This window comes from Bufo bufo, chromosome 11 (genome assembly GCF_905171765.1).
Source record: "Bufo bufo chromosome 11, aBufBuf1.1, whole genome shotgun sequence".
NCBI classification, from domain to species: Eukaryota; Metazoa; Chordata; class Amphibia; order Anura; family Bufonidae; genus Bufo; species Bufo bufo.
In genome coordinates, this window is record NC_053399.1 from 98,483,781 (window position 1) to 98,505,309 (window position 21,529).

Consider the following 21,529-nt stretch of genomic DNA (forward strand, 5'->3'; position numbering starts at 1 on the left):
ATAATATATAACACACGGTATATGTATAATACTATGAGGTATATAAGGGGTGTATGATGTAGTATGAGGTATATAATATATAACACACGGTATATGTATAATACTATGAGGTATATAAGGGGTGTATGATGTAGTATGAGGTATATAATATATAACACACTGTATATGTATAATATACTGAGGTATATAAGGAGTGTATGATGTAGTATGAGGTATATAATATATAACACACTGTATATCTATAATACTATGAGGTATATAAGGAGTGTATGATGTAGTATGAGGTATATAATATATAACACACTGTATATCTATAATACTATGAGGTATATAAGGGGTGTATGAGGTATATAATATATAACACACGGTATATGTATAATACTATGAGGTATATAAGGAGTGTATGATGTAGTATGAGGTATATAATATATAACACTGTATATGTATAATACTATGAGGTATATAAGGGGTGTATGATGTAGTATGAGGTATATAATGTATAACACACGGTATATGTATAATACTATGAGGTATATAAGGAGTGTATGATGTAGTATGAGGTATATAATATATAACACTGTATATGTATAATACTATGAGGTATATAAGGGGTGTATGATGTAGTATGAGGTATATAATGTATAACACACGGTATATGTATAATACTATGAGGTATATAAGGAGTGTATGATGTAGTATGAGGTATATAATGTATAACACACGGTATATGTATAATACTATGAGGTATATAAGGAGTGTATGATGTAGTATGAGGTATATAATATATAACACTGTATATGTATAATACTATGAGGTATATAAGGAGTGTATGATGTAGTATGAGATATATAATATATAACACACGGTATATGTATAATACTATGAGGTATATAAGGGGTGTATGATGTAGTATGAGGTATATAATATATAACACACGGTATATGTATAATACTATGAGGTATATAAGGAGTGTATGATGTAGTATGAGGTATATAATATATAACACACGGTATATGTATAATACTATGAGGTATATAAGGAGTGTATGATGTATGAGGTATATAATATATAACACACTGTATATGTATAATACTATGAGGTATATAAGGAGTGTATGATGTAGTATGAGGTATATAATATATAACACACTGTATATCTATAATACTATGAGGTATATAAGGGGTGTATTATGTAGTATGAGGTATATAATATATAACACACGGTATATGTATACTATGAGGTATATAAGGAGTGTATGATGTATGAGGTATATAATATATAACACACTGTATATGTATAATATACTGAGGTATATAAGGAGTGTATGATGTAGTATGAGGTATATAATATATAACACACTGTATATCTATAATACTATGAGGTATATAAGGAGTGTATGATGTAGTATGAGGTATATAATATATAACACACTGTATATCTATAATACTATGAGGTATATAAGGAGTGTATGATGTAGTATGAGGTATATAATATATAACACACGGTATATGTATAATACTATGAGGTATATAAGGAGTGTATGATGTATATAATGTATAACACACTGTATATGTATAATACTATGACGTATTTAGTACCATATCACACACCGTATCACACACCATATACGTCTCAGCGCTCTATCTCTCAGGTACTCTTCTTCTACACCAACCACTTTCCCGCCTCCAGGTCGGTGACGTAACGAGTCCTGTAGATTAGCTCCGCCTACTGAGTCCCGTTTGGGGACGTTCCAGGCAGGCACGCCCACACGCGTAGTCTTTCCTGTACTCCCGCGATATTTGGCAGCTGACTGACAGACATGGCGGACTTGGTGGATCGGAGCTGACCGGAGACATGAGCCAGGGAACCGCTGACACCGAGCCTGAGGCCAAGGTGCTGCACACCAAGCGGCTGTACAGGTGAGAGGACGGGACGTGTGTACAGGGGGCATGAGAGGAGGGGGCAGTGCAAAGGGGGGCACCAGGGGGTCAGGAGGCAGTGTAAGGAGGGGACACCAGGGGATCAGGAGGCAGTGTAAGGGGGGGACAGGAGAGGATCAGGAGACAGTGTAATGGGGGGACGGGACAGGAGAGGATCAGGAGACGGTGTAATGGGGGGGACAGGAGAGGATCAGGAGACGGTGTAATGGGGGACAGGAGAGGATCAGGAGACAGTGTGAGGGGGGGGGGGACAGGAGAGGATCAGGAGACAGTGTAAGGGGGGGGGGGACAGGAGAGGGTCAGGAGACAGTGTAAGGGGGGGGGGGACAGGAGAGGGTCAGGAGACAGTGTAAGGGGGGGGGGACAGGAGAGGGTCAGGAGACAGTGTAAGGGGGGGGGGACAGGAGAGGATCAGGAGACAGTGTAAGGGGGGGGACAGGAGAGGATCAGGAGACAGTGTAAGGGGGGGGGGGGACAGGAGAGGATCAGGAGACAGTGTAAGGGGGGGGGGACAGGAGAGGATCAGGAGACAGGAGAGGATCAGGAGACAGGAGAGGATCAGGAGACAGTGTAAGGGGGGGGGGACAGGAGAGGATCAGGAGACAGTGTGAGGGGGGGGGGACACCAGGGGATCAGGAGACAGTGTGAGGGGGGGGGGACACCAGGGGATCAGGAGACAGTGTGAGGGGGGGGGGACACCAGGGGATCAGGAGACAGTGTGAGGGGGGGGGGGACACCAGGGGATCAGGAGACAGTGTAAGGGGGGGGGGGGGACACCAGGGGATCAGGAGACAGTGTAAGGGGGGGGGGGGACACCAGGGGATCAGGAGACAGTGTGAGGGGGGGGGGGGGGACACCAGGGGATCAGGAGACAGTGAGAGGGTCAGGAGAAGTGGGGGACATGATAGTAAAGCGCTCCTGGGATATGTAGTCGACCACGCTGTCAGTAAGGGGCACGTTTCGTGTCTTGCAGGGCCGTGGTGGAGACGGTGCACCGCCTCGACCTTATCATTTCCAACAAGACCGCCTACCAGGAGGTGTTCAAGCCTGAGAACATCAGTCTACGGAACAAGTGAGTCCGGTCCTCCGCCATACTCCTGCTAATCTTTTATAGTGTCCAGTATTGGATTATAGCGCCCCCTCCACGCGGACAGCGGTCTCGTTGTCTCACCCATGTTGTGCTCCGCCCGCAGGCTACGGGAGCTGTGTGTCAAGCTTATGTTCCTTCACCCCGTGGAATATGGCAGGAAAGCTGAGGAAGTTCTCTGGAGGAAAGTCTACTATGAAGTCATCCAGCTCATCAAGACCAACAAGAAGGTGAGTCTTCTGCAGTAGATTGTAAGCTCTGCGGGTCAGAGGTATCCCTGCTGTGCTGATATAATGCTCTGGCTTTCTTCTGCAGCACATTCACAGCCGCAGCGCTCTGGAGTGCGCCTACCGCACCCACCTGATCGCCGGGGTGGGCTTCTACCAGCACCTCCTCCTCTACATCCAGTCCCACTACCAGCTGGAGCTGCAGTACTGCATAGACTGGACCCACGTCTCCGACCCGCTCATCGGTCAGTCCGTGGGGGTGGGGGGGGGGGGGGGGGTGTATTCCTTGATCCAATAGAGATCAGGGAAAAAGTTTGTCCTCTTTCCAAAACCTCACAATAAAAAAAGTGCGTGACAACTCAGATCCCCACAGCAGCGTTGATATTTTTTTTTTTTTGCTAAGCAACAATTAAAAATTTAGCGAGTCATGAAGGCCCTGCCATTAAGGAATCAAGCCAAAGTGGAGTTCCCCTTTAAGCATACTGTGACCATTTCCTCTGCTTTGCGTTCCCGCCACAGGCTGCAAGAAACCGGTTTCTGCCTCCGCGAAAGAGATGGAGTGGGCGCAGATGGCATGCCACAGGTGTCTGGTGTACCTGGGAGACCTGGGTAAGGCGGCTTTATGCATCTGTTAATCCTGGTTTTCAAGATCTCTGCTTGCTGTTAGTGAATACATCCAGATATTGGGAGTTGTACCCCTCACCCCCATACAGAATTCAACGTGTATTTGTCTCTCTCCAGCTCGCTATCAGAATGAACTGGCGCTCGTCGACACGGAGAAGTTGGCGGAGAGGTTTTATTACCAGGCTCTGACAGTGGTGCCTCAGATGGGTGAGTTGTCGGGGGCACAGAGCAGGGTACGGGAGCGGCGCCCCGACGACTTGTATTGCTTGATGTTAACGTGATTTCCTCTTGGTCAGGGATGCCCTTTAACCAGCTTGGCACGTTAGCGGGGAGCAGGTACTACCACGTGGAAGCCACCTACTGCTACCTGCGCTGGTGAGTGCAGTCACTGCGCAGAGGACGGTTTTTCTGCCTTGCGCTCCTCTTCCCCCCCCCTGACCTGTTCCCGTTGTCTCCCCTGCACAGTATACAGTCCGAGGTCTCCTTTGAAGGGGCGTACGGCAACCTGAAGAGACTGTACGACAAGGCGGCCAAGATGTATCACCAGCTGAAGAAGAGTGAGAACCGCAAACTGTCACCCAGCAAGAAGAGGTGAGGGGGGCTAACACAGGGGCCCGAGTGGGGGCTCCCACTGGATCCAAGGTGTTTTTTTTAGACTATTACTAATGTAAAGATGACGATCCCATTCTACCAAAGCTAGAACCAGCCCAGAACCTCACATGGATCCAGAGATCTCCTCAATCATTGCTCCATTTGCTGTGCTAGATGTATTTCTAACTGGCAGCTCAGCTTCTGCTGCAGCTCTCTCCCTATCACAGTTCAGGGGGGCGTGTTCTTTCTGCTGCAGCTCTCTCCCTATCACGGCTCAGGGGGGCGTGTTCTTTCGGCTGCAGCGCTCTCCCCATCACGGCTCAGGGGGCGTGTTCTTTTGGCTGCAGCTCTCTCCCCATCACAGCTCAGGGGGCGTGTTCTTTCTGCTGCAGCTCTCTCCCTATCGCAGCTTAGGGGGCGTGTTCTTTCTTCTGCAGCTCTCTCCCTATCACAGCTCAGGGGGCGTGTTCTTTCTGCTGCAGCTCTCTCCCTATCACAGCTCAGGGGGCGTGTTCTTTCTGCTGCAGCTCTCTCCCTATCACAGCTCAGGGGGCGTGTTCTTTCTGCTGCAGCTCTCTCCCTATCACAGCTCAGGGGGCGTGTTCTTTCTGCTGCAGCTCTCTCCCTGTTAATGCTACAGCTTAGGGTTGACGAGAAATAAGGAAAATAACGAATAGCAGGTGGCGCTATACAGACACATTTTATTGAATAGCTTACCGGCTGTACAAAATTTTTATTTACATGCAATTGCAAAAGCATTAGGATCCAGCTGCTAGATGGAGAAGTATGTAGAATGTGGAATGTTTTTTGTGGCATTGGGAACCTTGTAGATGCCTCTGGAGTGAGGCACGAGGCTCTGGTTCCACTGACTTTCTATTGCACCTGCAGGTGTAAGGACATCAAGCGCTTGCTGGTCAGCTTCATGTATCTTCAGAGACTCCTGCAGCCTAAGAGCAGGTAAGTGGCTCTGTAACACAATGTTCACCTACCTGTGGCACGCCCTCTCAGGTGTCCAGGACGCTTCCTTTAATCACCTGTCTCCCCTCCCCAGCTTCATGGATTCCGAGCTCACCTCTCTGTGCCAGTCAGTCCTGGAGGATTTCAATCTGTGCATGTTCTACCTGCCCTCCTCCATCAACCTGAGCTCGGCCAGCGAGGATGAGGAGGAGTATGAAGGAGGCTATTCCTTTCTGCCGGATCTGCTGGTCTTCAGGATGGCTGTCATCTGCCTGATGTGCGTCCACAGCATGAAGAGGGCAGGTGAGATGGTGTCTAGGAGGCGCCAGACAGGTTAAATGTCCACGATCGCCAATATCGCCGATCACAGACATTGCCTCCAGGTGTTTGCTGTATAAAGCAGCAGGCATCTGATAGCTATGGCGCTGGCTCAGGTCCTGAGGGGCGGCATCATTAATGTCCGGATATCTACTGCACGTGTATGGCAGATGTCGTCCTAAAGGGCGTTCCCTTTGCTTCAAAATCTGTGCAGATTTCACCCACTAAATTGCCTCTTGGAGGTGTCAGTTAAAAGCAAATTAGCCCCACAAGTGGGTAACCCTGGTTGTCTCTTCTCGGTAGATGGGGGGGCTCACACGGGGTGTGGGCACAGTGGTTTCCTGCCTCTGAAGTTGTGCCCATAAGGGATTAATGTGCAGTACACATCTGACTGTAAACCAGTACATACCAGTGATCCCCAGTGCCGTGTCATCTCCTTCTCCTACCAGATTCCAAGCAGTACAGCGCCGCCATAGCCTTCACGCTCGCTCTCTTCTCCCATCTGGTGAACCATGTGAATATCAGACTTCAGGCAGAACTAGAGGAGAGCTCGGTCCCTGCCTTTCAGAACGACAGTCCAGGTGGGTGCTCAGATCACTTACGATGGGTGTTCAAGCTCCGTCACGATTGCTGCCTCCATTGGGCAGATCCTATACGAGAATTTCAGGGTGGCGTGTGATTCAGCACTTTTTTGGGGGTTTCAAGTCGTCGTCCACCCCCCCCCCCCCCCCCTCCCCCCATGCATTAGAGAGTGACGCCATTGGCTTGTAATTTCCTTCTGCAGAAGATCCAGAATCCAGAGAGGTCTCTCACGTGATTGAGAGAGACCCTGAACCTGAGCTGAACCAGGTCAACAAGCAAACACGAGCCAAACCTCAAAGCAAGAAAAGCCAGAAATACTCGCGCCTCTCCCGTCTCAGGAGAAGGAGACCTGTCAGGAAGGTGGACGAGAGCGACCTGAGCGAGGGGTTTGACTCCGACTCCAGCCACGGATCGGCCAAGGGCAGTGACATTTCTGAGAGCGCGTCGGAAAAGAGCGACGAAGAAGCCGCCTTTGACATAGAGTCGGATTCTGACATGAACAGTCAGGAGTCACGTTCTGACCTGGAAGACATGGAGGACCACCCCAAAGAGGAGGCAAAGAACCCAATGGAAATCAAGGAAGTTCTCAGGACCACAGAAGATACCAAACCTGTGAGCTCTGCCAAGGCAGATGCCCAGGAGTCTGTGAATGGTCCTGTTGCCACCACCAGTGAAGCCAGCATAGCCAGTAACCTGCAAGCCATGTCTACCCAGATGTTCCAAACCAAGCGCTGCTTCCGCTTGGCGCCCACCTTCACCAACGTCTTTGTGAAACCAGAACCTGCACCTCCGGTCACCAAAGAACCAGAACCGCTCATGAACGGAGAGGCAGAGAAGACCAACCTGATGGGACAAGGTAAGTTTGTCACCCAGACTTCCCATTTGATGCATATGCCTTTCCATCGACTGCCAATTATTGAGCCGCCAACTCTTCCTAGGAGATGTCTCTGACTCTGAAGAAAGTGTGGAGAGCAACAAATCCGGTCCCAATGAGCGGAGCCTTCAGGAGAGGCTGGAGGTGATCACCAGCGAGGGGCTTCTGGCAAGTGTCAAGGTCTTCCTGGACTGGCTGAGGACCAACACGAATATAATAATCATGTGTGCACAGGTACAAGGCTGAGAAACCGCTGATATGCCGGAGCTGTGATCTATATTGTGACCCCCCCCCCATCCCAACTGGGGAGTCACGGTCTTAAAGGGGTTGTCCCACAATTAGATATATTCCTGGTATAGATCATACATGACCATTCCCTCTTATCTAGTAAAGAGTTACGACCAACATACGCAGTATGGCGCCACCTGGTGTGCAAATGCTTCTAATGAGCTGAGTGCTGGTGGTCATACATGCTCAGTTGCTCCCCCAAAGATGGAGTTTCTGCATATTGCTCCTCCGATCACAGCAGGGGAGCTGACTAAGAACCATGTTCACAACTGCCAGGGGGAGAAGCAGACTGACCAGGGAACCTTCTGAAGACTATGTGCAGATGTTAGGGGGGGAAGTGGACTGACCAGGGAACCTTCTGAAGACTCTGTGCAGATGTTGGAGGGGGAAGCGGACTGACCAGGGAACCTTCTGAAGACTATGTGCAGATGTTAGAGGGGGAAGCGGACTGACCAGGGAACCTTCTGAAGACTCTGTGCAGATATTAGAGGGAGAAGCGGACTGACCAGGGAACCTTCTGAAGACTATGTGCAGATGTTAGAGGGGGAAGCGGACTGACCAGGGAACCTTCTGAAGACTATGTGCAGATGTTAGGGGGGGAGAAGTGGACTGACCAGGGAACCTTCTGAAGACTATGTGCAGATGTTAGAGGGGGAGAAGTGGACTGACCAGGGAACCTTCTGAAGACTATGTGCAGATGTTAGAGGGAGAAGCGGACTGACCAAGGAACCTTCTGAAGACTCTGTGCAGATGTTAGAGGGGGAAGCGGACTGACCAGGGAACCTTCTGAAGACTATGTGCAGATGTTAGGGGGAGAAGCGGACTGACCAGGGAACCTTCTGAAGACTATGTGCAGATGTTAGAGGGAGAAGTGGACTGACCAGGGAACCTTCTGAAGACTATGTGCAGATGTTAGAGGGAGAAGCGGACTGACCAGGGAACCTTCTGAAGACTATGTGCAGATGTTAGAGGGAGAAGCGGACTGACCAGGGAACCTTCTGAAGACTATGTGCAGATGTTAGAGGGGGAAGCGGACTGACCAGGGAACCTTCTGAAGACACTGTGCAGATGTTAGAGGGGGAGGCGGACTGACCAGGGAACCTTCTGAAGACTATGTGCAGATGTTAGAGGGGGAAGCGGACTGACCAGGGAGCCTTCTGAAGACTATGTGCAGATGTTAGAGGGGGAAGCGGACTGACCAGGGAACCTTCTGAAGACTCTGTGCAGATATTAGAGGGAGAAGCGGACTGACCAGGGAACCTTCTGAAGACTATGTGCAGATGTTAGAGGGGGAGAAGTGGACTGACCAGGGAACCTTCTGAAGACTCTGTGCAGATGTTAGAGGGGGAAGCGGACTGACCAGGGAACTACCAGACTGGCTGTGATGTGGGAATGAAAGACGTACCGAGCGCATGCCAGCTGTAGGCAGGAAATGGTCATGTGGCGCCCCCCAGTGGACCATAGTTCGGATTGGCAATGGGGTTGAGGGGGACACAGAGAAGAATACAAAGTTGAAATGTTCTACAATTGTAGTTAATAGTGGGATAACCTGTTTCTGATCCCTCCATCCATTACTTGCAGTCCTGGCCCCCCTTCTCCGGCTGGGCTCTATTTAGGGGTCTGCATTAGATAGGGTCTTGTTCAGACGTCTCCTCTTTCCCCTCTCAGAGCTCCCAGAGTTTATGGAACAGACTGTCGGTGCTCCTAAACCTGCTACCGTCTGCTGCCAAGATCCAGGAGTCTGGTAAGCAGATGATGGGGGTTGTATGACCTGTGCACATCTGCTGCCTGTATCCATGTATTAACCCATGCTGTTCCTCAGGGATCTCCCTGTGCAGCGAGGTTCAGAGTCTGCTGCAGGAGTCGGAGCAGGCGGACATGAGCCACCACATCTTACTCCCCGAGGACGCTGCTCTGAGGAACCTACCGCCACTCAAGGCAGCACATCGCAAGTTTAACTTTGAGAAGGAGCGTCCAGTGCTGACTGTCCTGGAAGAGGTAAGGATCCTCATCATCCGGCCTTTATTGGTATGCGCCACCCTCACCTCTCTGCTCTTCTGATTTCAGTCCATTGTGCGCAGCGGTTACATCCGAAGCTTCGGCCATTTCCTCACTCGGCTGCAGGGCAACGTCTTGCAGTACAACCCGGAGCTAGGGATCTTCACCAGCATCGTCGAGGCCCAGCAAGACGACATTCTGCACCAGGCGCAGGCGCAGTTCCGCATGGTGAGCTCTGCTTTATTACCTCACGTGTAGTAGTAGACAGGCTGCAGTGCCTCCTTGTGACCACTAGATGGCAACCTATTCATTCACCAGTTACACAGTCCACAACCCAGTCTGTTGCTGGTGGGTGACCTGAGGCTTCCATCCATATGCTGGCATGCAGAAGGTTAATATTTTATGTCACCCCTTCCTCGTGGAATCCTTGTCAGCTGAGCAGGAATTAGGCCAGGGAGCGGACTGGAGATGGATGGGGACAGCTGGCACCGCCATTAATAGCCACTGTCACTTCCGGTGGGAAATGAAGCTGATCCTCTGGTATTTGGTGAACCGTGACCCTGCCAAGATGTCTGACGGCTAGTGTCTTTTTCCTAGGCTCAGGAGGAAGCTCGGAGGAACCGTCTCATGAGAGACATGGCCCAGCTAAGGCTCCAGGTAACCTGTCCTGCCCCTGCCACCCCCCTGTACCTGAGCACACCAGGTCCATGGGTCACCTTTGGTTTCCTTGCCTGCAGTTAGAGGTATCGCAGCTAGAGGGCACCCTACAGCAGCCTAAATCTCAGTCCGCCATGTCGCCGTACCTCCTACCGGACACCCAGGCCCTCTGCCAGCACCTGAACGCCATCCGGCAACTTGCAAACAGCGGGAGGTTCATTATCATCATCCCTCAGACGGGTAAGTCCACGGCCCAGTGCCACGTTCAGACCCCGTCAGCAGATTGGGACCGTGATGCATTGCGGTGGAAGTTTGCTCAAGCAATAATTGAGTGACCCCCATCATCCTCCCCCATCCTTTGTTTGTTCTAGTTATAGACGGCCTAGACTTTCTGAAGAAGGAGAATGCCGGTGCCCGAGACGGGATCCGATACCTAGAAGCGGAGTTTAAGAAGGGGAACAGGTAGGATCGTGTCCTCACAGAGCGTCGCCCTGGGATTGTAAGGGTTAATCGTGACCAGCGCTCTCGCCTTGTTTTCAGGTATATCCGCTGCCAGAAAGAAGCCGGGAAGATCTTCGAGAGGAACAAGCTAAAGCGGCAGGATACAAACGCCTGGTAAGAGCCCCCCATTCCTTGCCCATTCTCTGCCCTTCACTCCCGAGCAGAGACTGGTTCCTAGGAAATAAACACCATTGAAGCCCCTGGTTGCTAGGCAGTTATTCCATAGCAACGACACTGCCAGGTTCGGAATGCCCATCAGAAGCGGAGAAGCTTCCTGGCGACAGTCATGTCATCCCATTCTCTCACCCTATAGTATTAAAGGGATTTTCCTGGATCTGAAAAACATGGGCAATTTTATTTTTATTTTTAAAACAGCGCCACAGTTATAAACAGGTTGTAAGTGGTATTGCAGCACAGTTGCATCCCTTCTGCAGTACCGCACACAGCCTGTGGACAGGGGTGGCGCCCTTCGGATAAGACAACAACCATCATTTTTCTAATCGTGTACAACCCCTGTATTCCACAAGTTTGTGGGGCGGCCTGCTTTATGTCGCCCCGTTTTCAGATGCTGGGTCGCCCCTCTGGGATACTTGGCTAGGGCAGGTCTTGGCACTGGCGGGTGGAGGGGGTCTTCGGACGTGTCCTCCCCTCATGTATGACTCCTCACCATCGTCTGATCCTATGACAGGCATCTGTATAAGATTCTGGACAGCTGCAAACAGCTGACGGTGTCCCAGGGCAGCAACGAGGAGGAGACGGCAGGCATGGTGACCATTATAACCGGCTTCCAGCTCGAGGACCCGGAACGTTTCTCCCCTGCCGTGCAGGTATGTACTCGCCCCATGCAGGTACGTCCCCCCCAATCCCCTGTATCTATTACTTGGCTTATGTGCAGGAGGTAAGGGGGGCACTGACTCCGCGGAGGCACCAGTCCCACCAGTAGATTGATGCAGGGGCCGAGACGTTTCCTGGTTTAGTTTTGGGACTAGAAAGCTCAGGAAATGTTTGTGCTTCTCAGTCTCTGATGTTTTGTGGCTATTTCATCTCTAACTGAGCTCAACACAAAAACCACAGGTTCCTTTTTTCAGAAAAAAAGTTGATTTCTAAAGACTGTAGAAACCACGGAAGGAACCTGCTGTGTGGAAACCAAGGATTGTCATCAATCAGGGACGTTACAGAGAGAACATTCACCACTAGAAGTCATAATATACAGAGACACATACATGACTCATCCTGTATTATACTCCAGAGCTGCACTCACTATTCTGCTGGTGCAGTCACTGTGTACATACATTACTTATCCTGTACTGATCCTGAATTACATCCTGTATTATACTCCAGAGCTGCACTCACTATTCTGCTGGTGCCGTCACTGTGTACATACATTACTTATCCTGTATTGATCCTCAGTTACATCCTGTATTATACCCCAGAGCTGCACTCACTATTCTGCTGGTGCAGTCGCTGTGCACATACATTACTTATCCTGTACTGATCCTGAGTTACATCCTGTATTATACTCCAGAGCTGCACTCACTATTCTGCTGGTGCCGTCACTGTGTACATACATTACTTATCCTGTATTGATCCTCAGTTACATCCTGTATTATACCCCAGAGCTGCACTCACTATTCTGCTGGTGCAGTCACTGTGTACATACATTACTTATCCTGTACTGATCCTGAGTTACATCCTGTATTATACTCCAGAGCTGCACTCACTATTCTGCTGGTGCAGTCACTGTGTACATACATTACTTATCCTGTACTGATCCTGAGTTACCTCCTGTATTATACCCCAGAGCTGCACTCACTATTCTGCTGGTGCAGTCACTGTGTTCATCCATTACTTATCCTGTACTGATCCTGAGTTACATCCTGTATTATACTCAAGAGCTGCACTCACTATTCTGCTGGTGCAGTCACTGTGTACATACATTACTTATCCTGTACTGATCCGGAGTTACATCCTGTATTATACTCCAGAGCTGCACTCACTATTCTGCTGGTGCAGTCACTGTGTACATACATTACTTATCCTGTACTGATCCTGAGTTACATCCTGTATTATACTCCAGAGCTGCACTCACTATTCTGCTGGTGCAGTCACTGTGTACATACATTACTTATCCTGTACTGATCCTGAGATACATCCTGTATTATACTCCAGAGCTGCACTCACTATTCTGCTGGTGCAGTCGCTGTGCACATACATTACTTATCCTGTACTGATCCTGAGTTACATCCTGTATTATACTCCAGAGCTGCACTCACTATTCTGCTGGTGCAGTCACTGTGTACATACATTACTTCTCCTGTACTGATCCTGAATTACATCCTGTATTATACTCCAGAGCTGCACTCACTATTCTGCTGGTGCCGTCGCTGTGTACATACATTACTTATCCTGTATTGATCCTCAGTTACATCCTGTATTATACCCCAGAGCTGCACTCACTATTCTGCTGGTGCAGTCGCTGTGCACATACATTACTTATCCTGTACTGATCCTGAGTTACATCCTGTATTATACTCCAGAGCTGCACTCACTATTCTGCTGGTGCAGTCACTGTGTACATACATTACTTATCCTGTATTCTACTCCAGAGCTGCACTCACTATTCTGCCATATACACCCGTTACTTATCCTGTCCTGTTCTGTCAGTCTGCCTTGCAGGCCGTATCCAACTCCAACATCGAGATCAAGAACGTTCTAGATTTCTACAAGCAGTGGAAGGAGATGGGCTGAGGTCAGAGGTCATTGGCGCTGGTGATATAAAAAGAAATAAAACGATTTGGAAAACGAAGAAAAACGAAACCAAACAGCAAAGAAGTAACCAGCGAGATGTACAATAAAGAAACACGCACCGTCCTCTTCTGAGCAGCTGGTGGGCGTGGCTCCGGAAAGATGGTGGGCGGGGCTTGCCTTCCGCTGGCTGTTGGCGATGCTAGGCATTCATCTCCTACTATGTGTGACCTCCGTGTTTGACCTGGGGTCGCGGGTGGCCATCTTCCAGACCCCCTGGCTGATCGGACCATTCCGACACCTCTTTGTCTCGTGTAGTGTGGTGACTGGACCTTGCGCAGTTCCCCTTCCCCCATTGACCCCTCCCCCTCCCCCTCCCATGATCCCCTGTTTTCTTTAAGCTCTTGGAGAATGTCGAATAAAGAAAACGGCGCTATTTTATTTAACGCACGACCGGAAAGTGGTTATTTTGTGCACTGTGCGCGGAGAGACTCGGGGTAGATGGCCAATACTGCCGCACTGTGGTGACTCTAGTGTACTGCAGTCATGGCCGTCATTGGCTTTGTACAATGGGAAAAAGGCAATCGAATGACATCATCAATCGGTGAAAACGGATTGCAGACGCGATGGCTGCCAGCGACTCGCGTAGGAGAATCCTACAAATATCGGAAACACTTCGCCGGGTATTCTACTTCTGCTGTGAATCAGATTCATGTCTTGTGCTCCGGTCACATCCAAAGCTGTGTTTACAATGCTTTCCTGTCTCCGGTACAGTGCACACTCAGCTCTGCTGCATCACGAGGAGAGATGGAGTCGCACCAGAGAGTCTGCTGCATGCAAGAGATAATGCGGTGCACTAAACTGATTATAATCTGATGACTAGTTCATAATAAGAACCAGCAGAACTGCGAATGCAGCTCTGGAAGATAGTCTGATGCAGCTTTAGGTGTGATTGGAGAATACAGTCTGATGCAGCTCTAGATATGACTGGAGGATAAGGTCGGATGCAGCTTTAGATGTGACGAGGATACGGTCTGATGCAGCTCTAGATGTGACTGGAGGATTCTGTCTGATGCAGCTCTAGATGTGACTGGAGGATACGGTCTGATGCAGCTCTAGATGTGACTGGAGGATAAGGTTGGATGCAGCTCTAGATGTGACTGGAGGATATGGTCTGATGTAAATCTGTGATTGGAGGATGAGGGTGGATGCAGCTCTAGATGTGACTGGAGGATGAGGGTGGATGCAGGTTTAGATGTGACTGGAGGATACGGTCGGATGCAGCTCTAGATGTGACTGCATACGCACTTGTTCGGCTGTTCTTGTAGCCCCCATAGAACTGAAAGTAGGAGCGGTAAGGAGCTGTAGTATCAGAACAGCTGGAGTATAAGCTATGACTTGATGCAGCTCTGGATGTGACTGGTGTAGAAGACGATGCAGCACTGAATTTTGCTCAGTTATAGGTGGGTATTGTGCTGCCATCTGGTGAAATGGCATAACCAGGCTGTGCTCAGTACGAAGCTGCAGCTTTAAAACCCGGAAGTTTACTTAAAAACCCTGCCTCCTGTAGCTAAAGGCTGGGAGCCTCCCTTATATTTGGGGGTGCGATGGGTCTGATGGCGGAGCTTGGCATGTGTGAGCGGGCAGGGATTGGCGGCTCGTTCTACAGCGCAGGGATGGCTGCCCGCTTTCCCTTGGCAAAGCTTTTCGGGCAGGAGCCGTGAATGTTAATGAGAATTACGGCCGCAGAAAAGAACGGGAGCAACTGCAGGCTTAAAGGGGCCCCGAGCTTAACCCCTTCCCAGCTGGCATGGGGTCAAAAACATGGCGGCTCCTGGTATAAAGCAGCATTATAACAGCCTGTGCAGAATCCGATATCAGCGGCGCCCGCATGGGTGCGACGTCTCCTCGGATTCCACATGCGGGATTGTTATCCGTAACCTTATCCCAGTGGAAAATCACCCCGTAACTTTATTACAGGGGCGTTTCTAAGTGCCCTGCCCTCCTCCACCAAGTGCCCTGCCGCCCTCCTCCAAGTGCCCTACCCTCCTCCACCGAGTGCCCTACCCTCCTCCGCCGAGTGCCCTACCCTCCTCCGCCGAGTGCCCTGCCCTCCTCCGCCGAGTGCCCTGCCCTCCTCCGCCGAGTGCCCTACCCTCCTCCGCCGAGTGCCCTACCCTCCTCCGCCGAGTGCCCTACCCTCCTCTGCCGAGTGCCCTACCCTCCTCCGCCGAGTGCCCTGCCCTCCTCCGCCGAGTGCCCTGCCCTCCTCCGCCGAGTGCCCTGCCCTCCTCCGCCGAGTGCCCTGCCCTCCTCCGCCGAGTGCCCTGCCCTCCTCCGCCGAGTGCCCTGCCCTCCTCCGCCGAGTGCCCTGCCCTCCTCCGCCGAGTGCCCTGCCCTCCTCCGCCGAGTGCCCTGCCCTCCTCCGCCGAGTGCCCTGCCCTCCTCCGCCGAGTGCCCTGCCCTCCTCCGCCGAGTACCCTGCCCTCCTCCGCCGAGTGCCCCTGCTTTAATAAAAGTAACGCTATGTGCTGAGCCAAGCTGCAGGGTAAAGCATGGGAGAGAAACTTAGCATCAGACGGGGCCTCTTACCAGACAAAATAAACTGTACATAAATTATTACAGATCCGCAGGATATATCACTATGTATCTGTCAGGAGGTAGAGAGGACAGAGCGATGTTCTGCAGATCTCTAGAGAGGTCAGTGGTGTAATAATCTGCAGGATATATCACTATGTATCTGTCAGGAGGTAGAGAGGACAGAGCGATGTTCTGCAGATCTCTAGAGAGGTCAGTGGTGTAATAATCTGCAGGATCTATCACTATGTATCTGTCAGGAGGTAGAGAGGACAGAGCGATGTTCTGCAGATCTCTAGAGAGGTCAGTGGTGTAATAATCTGCAGGATATATCACTATGTATCTGTCAGGAGGTGGAGAGGACAGAGCGATGTTCTGCAGATCTCTAGAGAGGTCAGAGGTGTAATAATCTGCAGGATATATCACTGTGTAGGTTCCTGTGACACTTGTTGAGGATCAGTTCCCTGGGATGTGAGGAAATTCACATTAACCCTTGCAGCTGCGGTCTCTGGGGAGGATGGGGTTAAGTCCGCTGTCACCGTCTTTTCTTTGGCCTCAGGATTGTTGAGGGAATTGATTGCTGTGGGGCTTACAATGGAGGGTGTGTACATGGGGCACAGTGCGGGGCCCGCTCCAGGGTAATACAAAGGACCGTCTTACAGAGCCCGGATCTCCTGACTACAAGCATCTGACCAATGGGAGTCTGGGGGGGGGGGGGGTCTGGCGCTGGTCCAGCCGTCCAGCCAAGGAATGTAGTGAAAAAAGCAGTCAGCTAAAGCAGATCAAATCCATCCAAAAACAGCAACACCACCTACAGCAAAGCCGGGAGTCGAGGAGGACCCATGACAGCAGGAGCAGCCAGGACCAGGTCAGTCATGGGGGCAGCAGACTGGCACTACCAGCTGTGCCCTGCCTGTGCATACCTTATATCGCGGGATCTTCCTGTACTCTGCTTGTGTCCTTATGTGTATCATGCCTTAAAGGCAAAACTGAGCCAACAAGCTGACACTCCAATACCTGCCAGTCATAAAAATTAATGAGTAAATATTCACTTGCCTGTCAGTAAAGCATAAGTACTATTGTGTTTCCAGGATGTAAGCATCTGAGGATACAAGATACCCACATATCTGCTGTGTGTTATATAGATTGGTGACCGGCTGATCTGCACTGGGAGCAAGAGCCGGACTCCAACCTGATCGGCAGAACGGACTGCAGTAATACCATTATCACAATATAACTGCTATAATACTGCCCCTATGTACAGGAAAATAACTACTATAATACTGCTCCTATGTACAAGAATATAACTACTATAATACTGCTCCTATGTACAAGAATATAACTACTATAATACTGCTCCTATGTACAAGAATATAACTACTATAATACTGCCTCCTATGTACAAGAATATAACTACTATAATACTGCCTCCTATGTACAAGAATATAACTACTATAATACTGCCTCCTATGTACAAGAATATAACTACTATAATACTCCTCTATGTACAAGAATATAAGTACTATAATACTGCCTCCTATGTACAAGAATATAACTACTATAATACTGCCTCCTATGTACAGGAATATAACTACTATAATACTGCTCCTATGTACAAGAATATAACTACTATAATACTGCTCCTATGTACAAAATATAACTACTATAATACTGCTCCTATGTACAAGAATATAACTACTATAATACTGCCTCCTACGTACAAGAATATAACTACTATAATACTGCCTCCTATGTACAAGAATATAACTACTATAATACTGCTCCTATGTACAAGAATATAACTACTATAATACTGCCTACTATGTACAAGAATATAACTACTATAATACTGCTCCTATGTACAGGAATATAACTACTATAATACTGCCTCCTATGTACAAGAATATAACTACTATAATACTGCTCCTATGTACAAGAATATAACTACTATAATACTCTCCTATGTACAAGAATATAACTACTATAATACTGCTCCTATGTACAAGAATATAACTACTATAATACTGCTCCTATGTACAAGAATATAACTACTATAATACTGCCTCCTATGTACAAGAATATAACTACTATAATACTGCCTCCTATGTACAAGAATATAACTACTATAATACTGCTCCTATGTACAAGAATATAACTACTATAATACTGTTCCTATGTACAAGAATATAACTACTATAATACTGCTCCTATGTACAGGAATATAACTACTATAATACTGCCTCCTATGTACAAGAATTTAACTACTATAATACTGCTCCTATGTACAAGAATATAACTACTATAATACTGCTCCTATGTACAAGAATATAACTACTATAATACTGCATCCTATGTACAAGAATATAACTACTATAATACTGCTCCTATGTACAAGAATATAACTACTATAATACTGCTCCTATGTACAAGAATATAACTACTATATACTGCTCCTATGTACAAGAATATAACTACTATAATACTGCTCCTATGTACAAGAATATAACTACTATAATACTGCTCCTATGTACAAGAATATAACTACTATAATACTGCTCCTATGTACAAGAATATAACTACTATAATACTGCTCCTATGTACAAGAATATAACTACTATAATACTGCTCCTATGTACAAGAATATAATACTATAATACTGCCTCCTATGTACAAGAATATAACTACTATAATACTGCCTCCTATGTACAAGAATATAACTACTATAATACTGCTCCTATGTACAAGAATATATCTACTATAATACTGCCTCCTATGTACAATAATATAACTATTATAATACTGCCTCATAATGTACAAGAATATAACTACCATAATACTGCTCCTATGTACAAGTATATAACTACTATAATACTGCTCCCTATGTACAGGGATATAACTACTATAATACTGCCTCCTATGTACAAGAATATAACTACCATAATACTGCTCCTATGTACAAGAATATAACTACTATAATACTGCCTCCTATGTACAAGAATATAACTACTATAATACTGCTCCTATGTACAGGGATATAACTACTATAATACTGCCTCCTATGTACAAGAATATAACTACTATAATACTGCCTCCTATGTACAGGGATATAACTACTATAATACTGCCTCCTATGTACAAGAATATAACTACCATAATACTGCTCCTATGTACAAGAATATAACTACTATAATACTGCCTCCTATGTACAAGAATATAAACTACTATAATACTGCTCCTATGTACAGGGATATAACTACTATAATACTGCCTCCTATGTACAAGAATATAACTACTATAATACTGCTCCTATGTACAGGGATATAACTACTATAATACTGCTCCTGTGTACAGGGATATAACTACTATAATACTGCTCCTATGTACAGGATATAACTACTATAATACTGCTCCTGTGTACAGGAATATAACTACTATAATACTGCTCCTGTGTACAGGGATATAACTACTATAATACTGCTCCTATGTACAAGAATATAACTACTATAATACTGCTCCTATGTACAAGAATATAACTACTATAATACTGCTCCTATGTACAGGGATATAACTACTATAATACTGCTCCTATGTACAGGGATATAACTACTATAATACTGCCTCTATGTACAAGGATATAACTACTATAATACTGCTCCTATGTACAAGGATATAACTACTATAATACTGCTCCTATGTACAAGAATATAACTACTATAATACTGCTCCTATGTACAAGAATATAACTACTATAATACTGCTCCTATGTACAGGAATATAACTACTATAATACTGCCTCCTATATACAAGAATATAACTACTATAATACTGCTCCTAGCTGGGAGGACGTGTGTTAGAGGTTCCTTAGTCCCAACAGAAGCACAACTGGGGTATTACTGCCTCTGTGGACAATCAGGACAGGTGGAACTTTTATTAATTAAATCAAAATAAAGTGATAATTAACCAATTAGGCCCCTATAAAGACCTCCCCATTTATTTGCGGACAGAAGGGACAGGTCGTCGTCTCTTGGAGACCAATTTGTTCGATTTGTATTCTAATTTCCCTTTCTGTTCTTACAGTCTCAGCCGTGAGGATCGGCGTGCGGCGTCTGCTGGGGGCGACGATCCCTTGTACCTTTTAAGCTGTCCGTTCCTGACGCAGACAGGGTCTTATGTTTACCTTGTGTAGAGCCGTTTAGGTAGCGTTTTTCTAAACCTACCATTCTCCACCCCCGCCATTTTGGTCCTGGCGTCTCTGCTTCTCTCCGGTTGGCGAGGGGGATCGGGGAACTACCGGACCGGAAGGAACTGGTTTAAACCTAAAGTATCAATCACTATTTAATTCCCTGACATAAAATTGGTGGTTTTCTGTGCTTCTACCTTGAGCTTCCCCTGGAGAGTTTTTTTCTTTTCTCCTTTTTCCTCCATGGAGTAGGGCTCTCTGAGGTCAGAGTGAGGCGGAAGATTCAGCCCCCCCCCCCCCCTTGCTATATAAAGAGGACCTTTCACCTGGATATCCTAAATCTAATTATTATCCTACCTCATAGTGTGACCCCCACTGATGTCTTGGCGGTCGTCGTTGAGGTCCCCGTATCTTTTGGCGCCTCATATGGACTTGTATTTCTCCTGGGCGCGGTTATCTTCTCCCTGGCCACGGGACCACAGTGGACGAACGGGGGGGTTCTCTAGAGAAAAAAAAGTGCCACGACCTCAGTGGGGGCCGCCACTATAAGGTAGGATAATAATTAAGGATATCCAGGTGAAAGGTCCTCTTTAAGAAGCTCCTTCTCCTTCAGCTGTCTCTCCGTTGACTCCTTGTTCTGAGAGTTGCTGATGCCATAGTGCGAACACGCACACTACTGTGATGACTGAGGAACTCTCCTAGCTGGCGCTACCTGATAATCTCCAAACCACCCTCGGCTTCTGCTGCTATCCCGCTATTTTCTTCAATATTTTTTTTTTTATGTTTTCAATGTCTTCTCGGGCACGGAGAAAGTGCCTTTTCGGGATGGAAGGCCTCTTCCAAACGCAGGCACCCTGACGTGTTGGGGCTGTAGCGCCTTGCTGCCTGACCACTATATTTATAGCAAATGTCAGAGTTGTCGCCCCCCCTCCAGATAACGAGCCCCATTCTCTGGACATGATAACCTGGGTGAAGGAGTTTGTGGGCAAGTCCATAACTGACGCATTAGCTCAGAAAAGGCCTAGACACTAGACATAGTTCTCCTAGGAGATCTTCGGTTTTTTTTTTTTTTGGAGAAGACGTGATTGTTGATGAAGCCCATTCTCAGCTTCAGATAGTGAGGAAGATGAGGGACACTACCACCCAGATATTCCCGGTGGAAAAAGTTCAGCGACTATTGAGATCCATCAGGTCAGGGGAAACGTCTACATCCACCTCTAGGAGGCCTAGGGCCTTCAAAGTGGAAGAGTCGCTCAGAAATTTGATGACAACTGAATAGACGCATCCAGAAAAGGGACCGGTAATATCTAAAAGGTTTAAAACATTATATCCCCTAGTCCAAAGTCAACTGGACCAATAGGGTCCTCCTCCCAAGGTGGATTT

At 47.7% G+C, this 21,529-nt stretch overlaps 1 protein-coding gene across 2 annotated transcripts in view; it reads left to right on the top strand.

The window, feature by feature from the left end:
- Window positions 1-1,708: 1,708 nt before the first annotated feature.
- Window positions 1,709-21,529, top strand: part of LOC120981404 (protein SMG5-like) — a 46,574-nt gene continuing 26,753 nt past the window's right edge. Inside the window, exons 1-22 of one of the 2 annotated variants that reach the window (XM_040410912.1) lie at window positions 1,713-1,919; window positions 2,914-3,012; window positions 3,134-3,257; window positions 3,343-3,499; window positions 3,774-3,863; window positions 3,996-4,085; window positions 4,175-4,253; window positions 4,344-4,469; window positions 5,358-5,426; window positions 5,521-5,729; window positions 6,194-6,325; window positions 6,529-7,182; window positions 7,265-7,434; window positions 9,157-9,232; window positions 9,311-9,486; window positions 9,556-9,714; window positions 10,084-10,143; window positions 10,224-10,383; window positions 10,515-10,605; window positions 10,684-10,758; window positions 11,333-11,471; window positions 13,309-13,577. In XM_040410912.1, coding sequence (XP_040266846.1) covers window positions 1,855-1,919; window positions 2,914-3,012; window positions 3,134-3,257; window positions 3,343-3,499; window positions 3,774-3,863; window positions 3,996-4,085; window positions 4,175-4,253; window positions 4,344-4,469; window positions 5,358-5,426; window positions 5,521-5,729; window positions 6,194-6,325; window positions 6,529-7,182; window positions 7,265-7,434; window positions 9,157-9,232; window positions 9,311-9,486; window positions 9,556-9,714; window positions 10,084-10,143; window positions 10,224-10,383; window positions 10,515-10,605; window positions 10,684-10,758; window positions 11,333-11,471; window positions 13,309-13,392 — 3,084 coding nt within the window. In that variant the 5' untranslated portion in view covers window positions 1,713-1,854 and the 3' untranslated portion in view covers window positions 13,393-13,577. Of the gene's footprint in view, window positions 1,920-2,913; window positions 3,013-3,133; window positions 3,258-3,342; window positions 3,500-3,773; window positions 3,864-3,995; window positions 4,086-4,174; window positions 4,254-4,343; window positions 4,470-5,357; window positions 5,427-5,520; window positions 5,730-6,193; window positions 6,326-6,528; window positions 7,183-7,264; window positions 7,435-9,156; window positions 9,233-9,310; window positions 9,487-9,555; window positions 9,715-10,083; window positions 10,144-10,223; window positions 10,384-10,514; window positions 10,606-10,683; window positions 10,759-11,332; window positions 11,493-13,308; window positions 13,578-21,529 lie in introns of those variants that run through there. The other variant, XM_040410914.1, reaches the window with a different exon arrangement.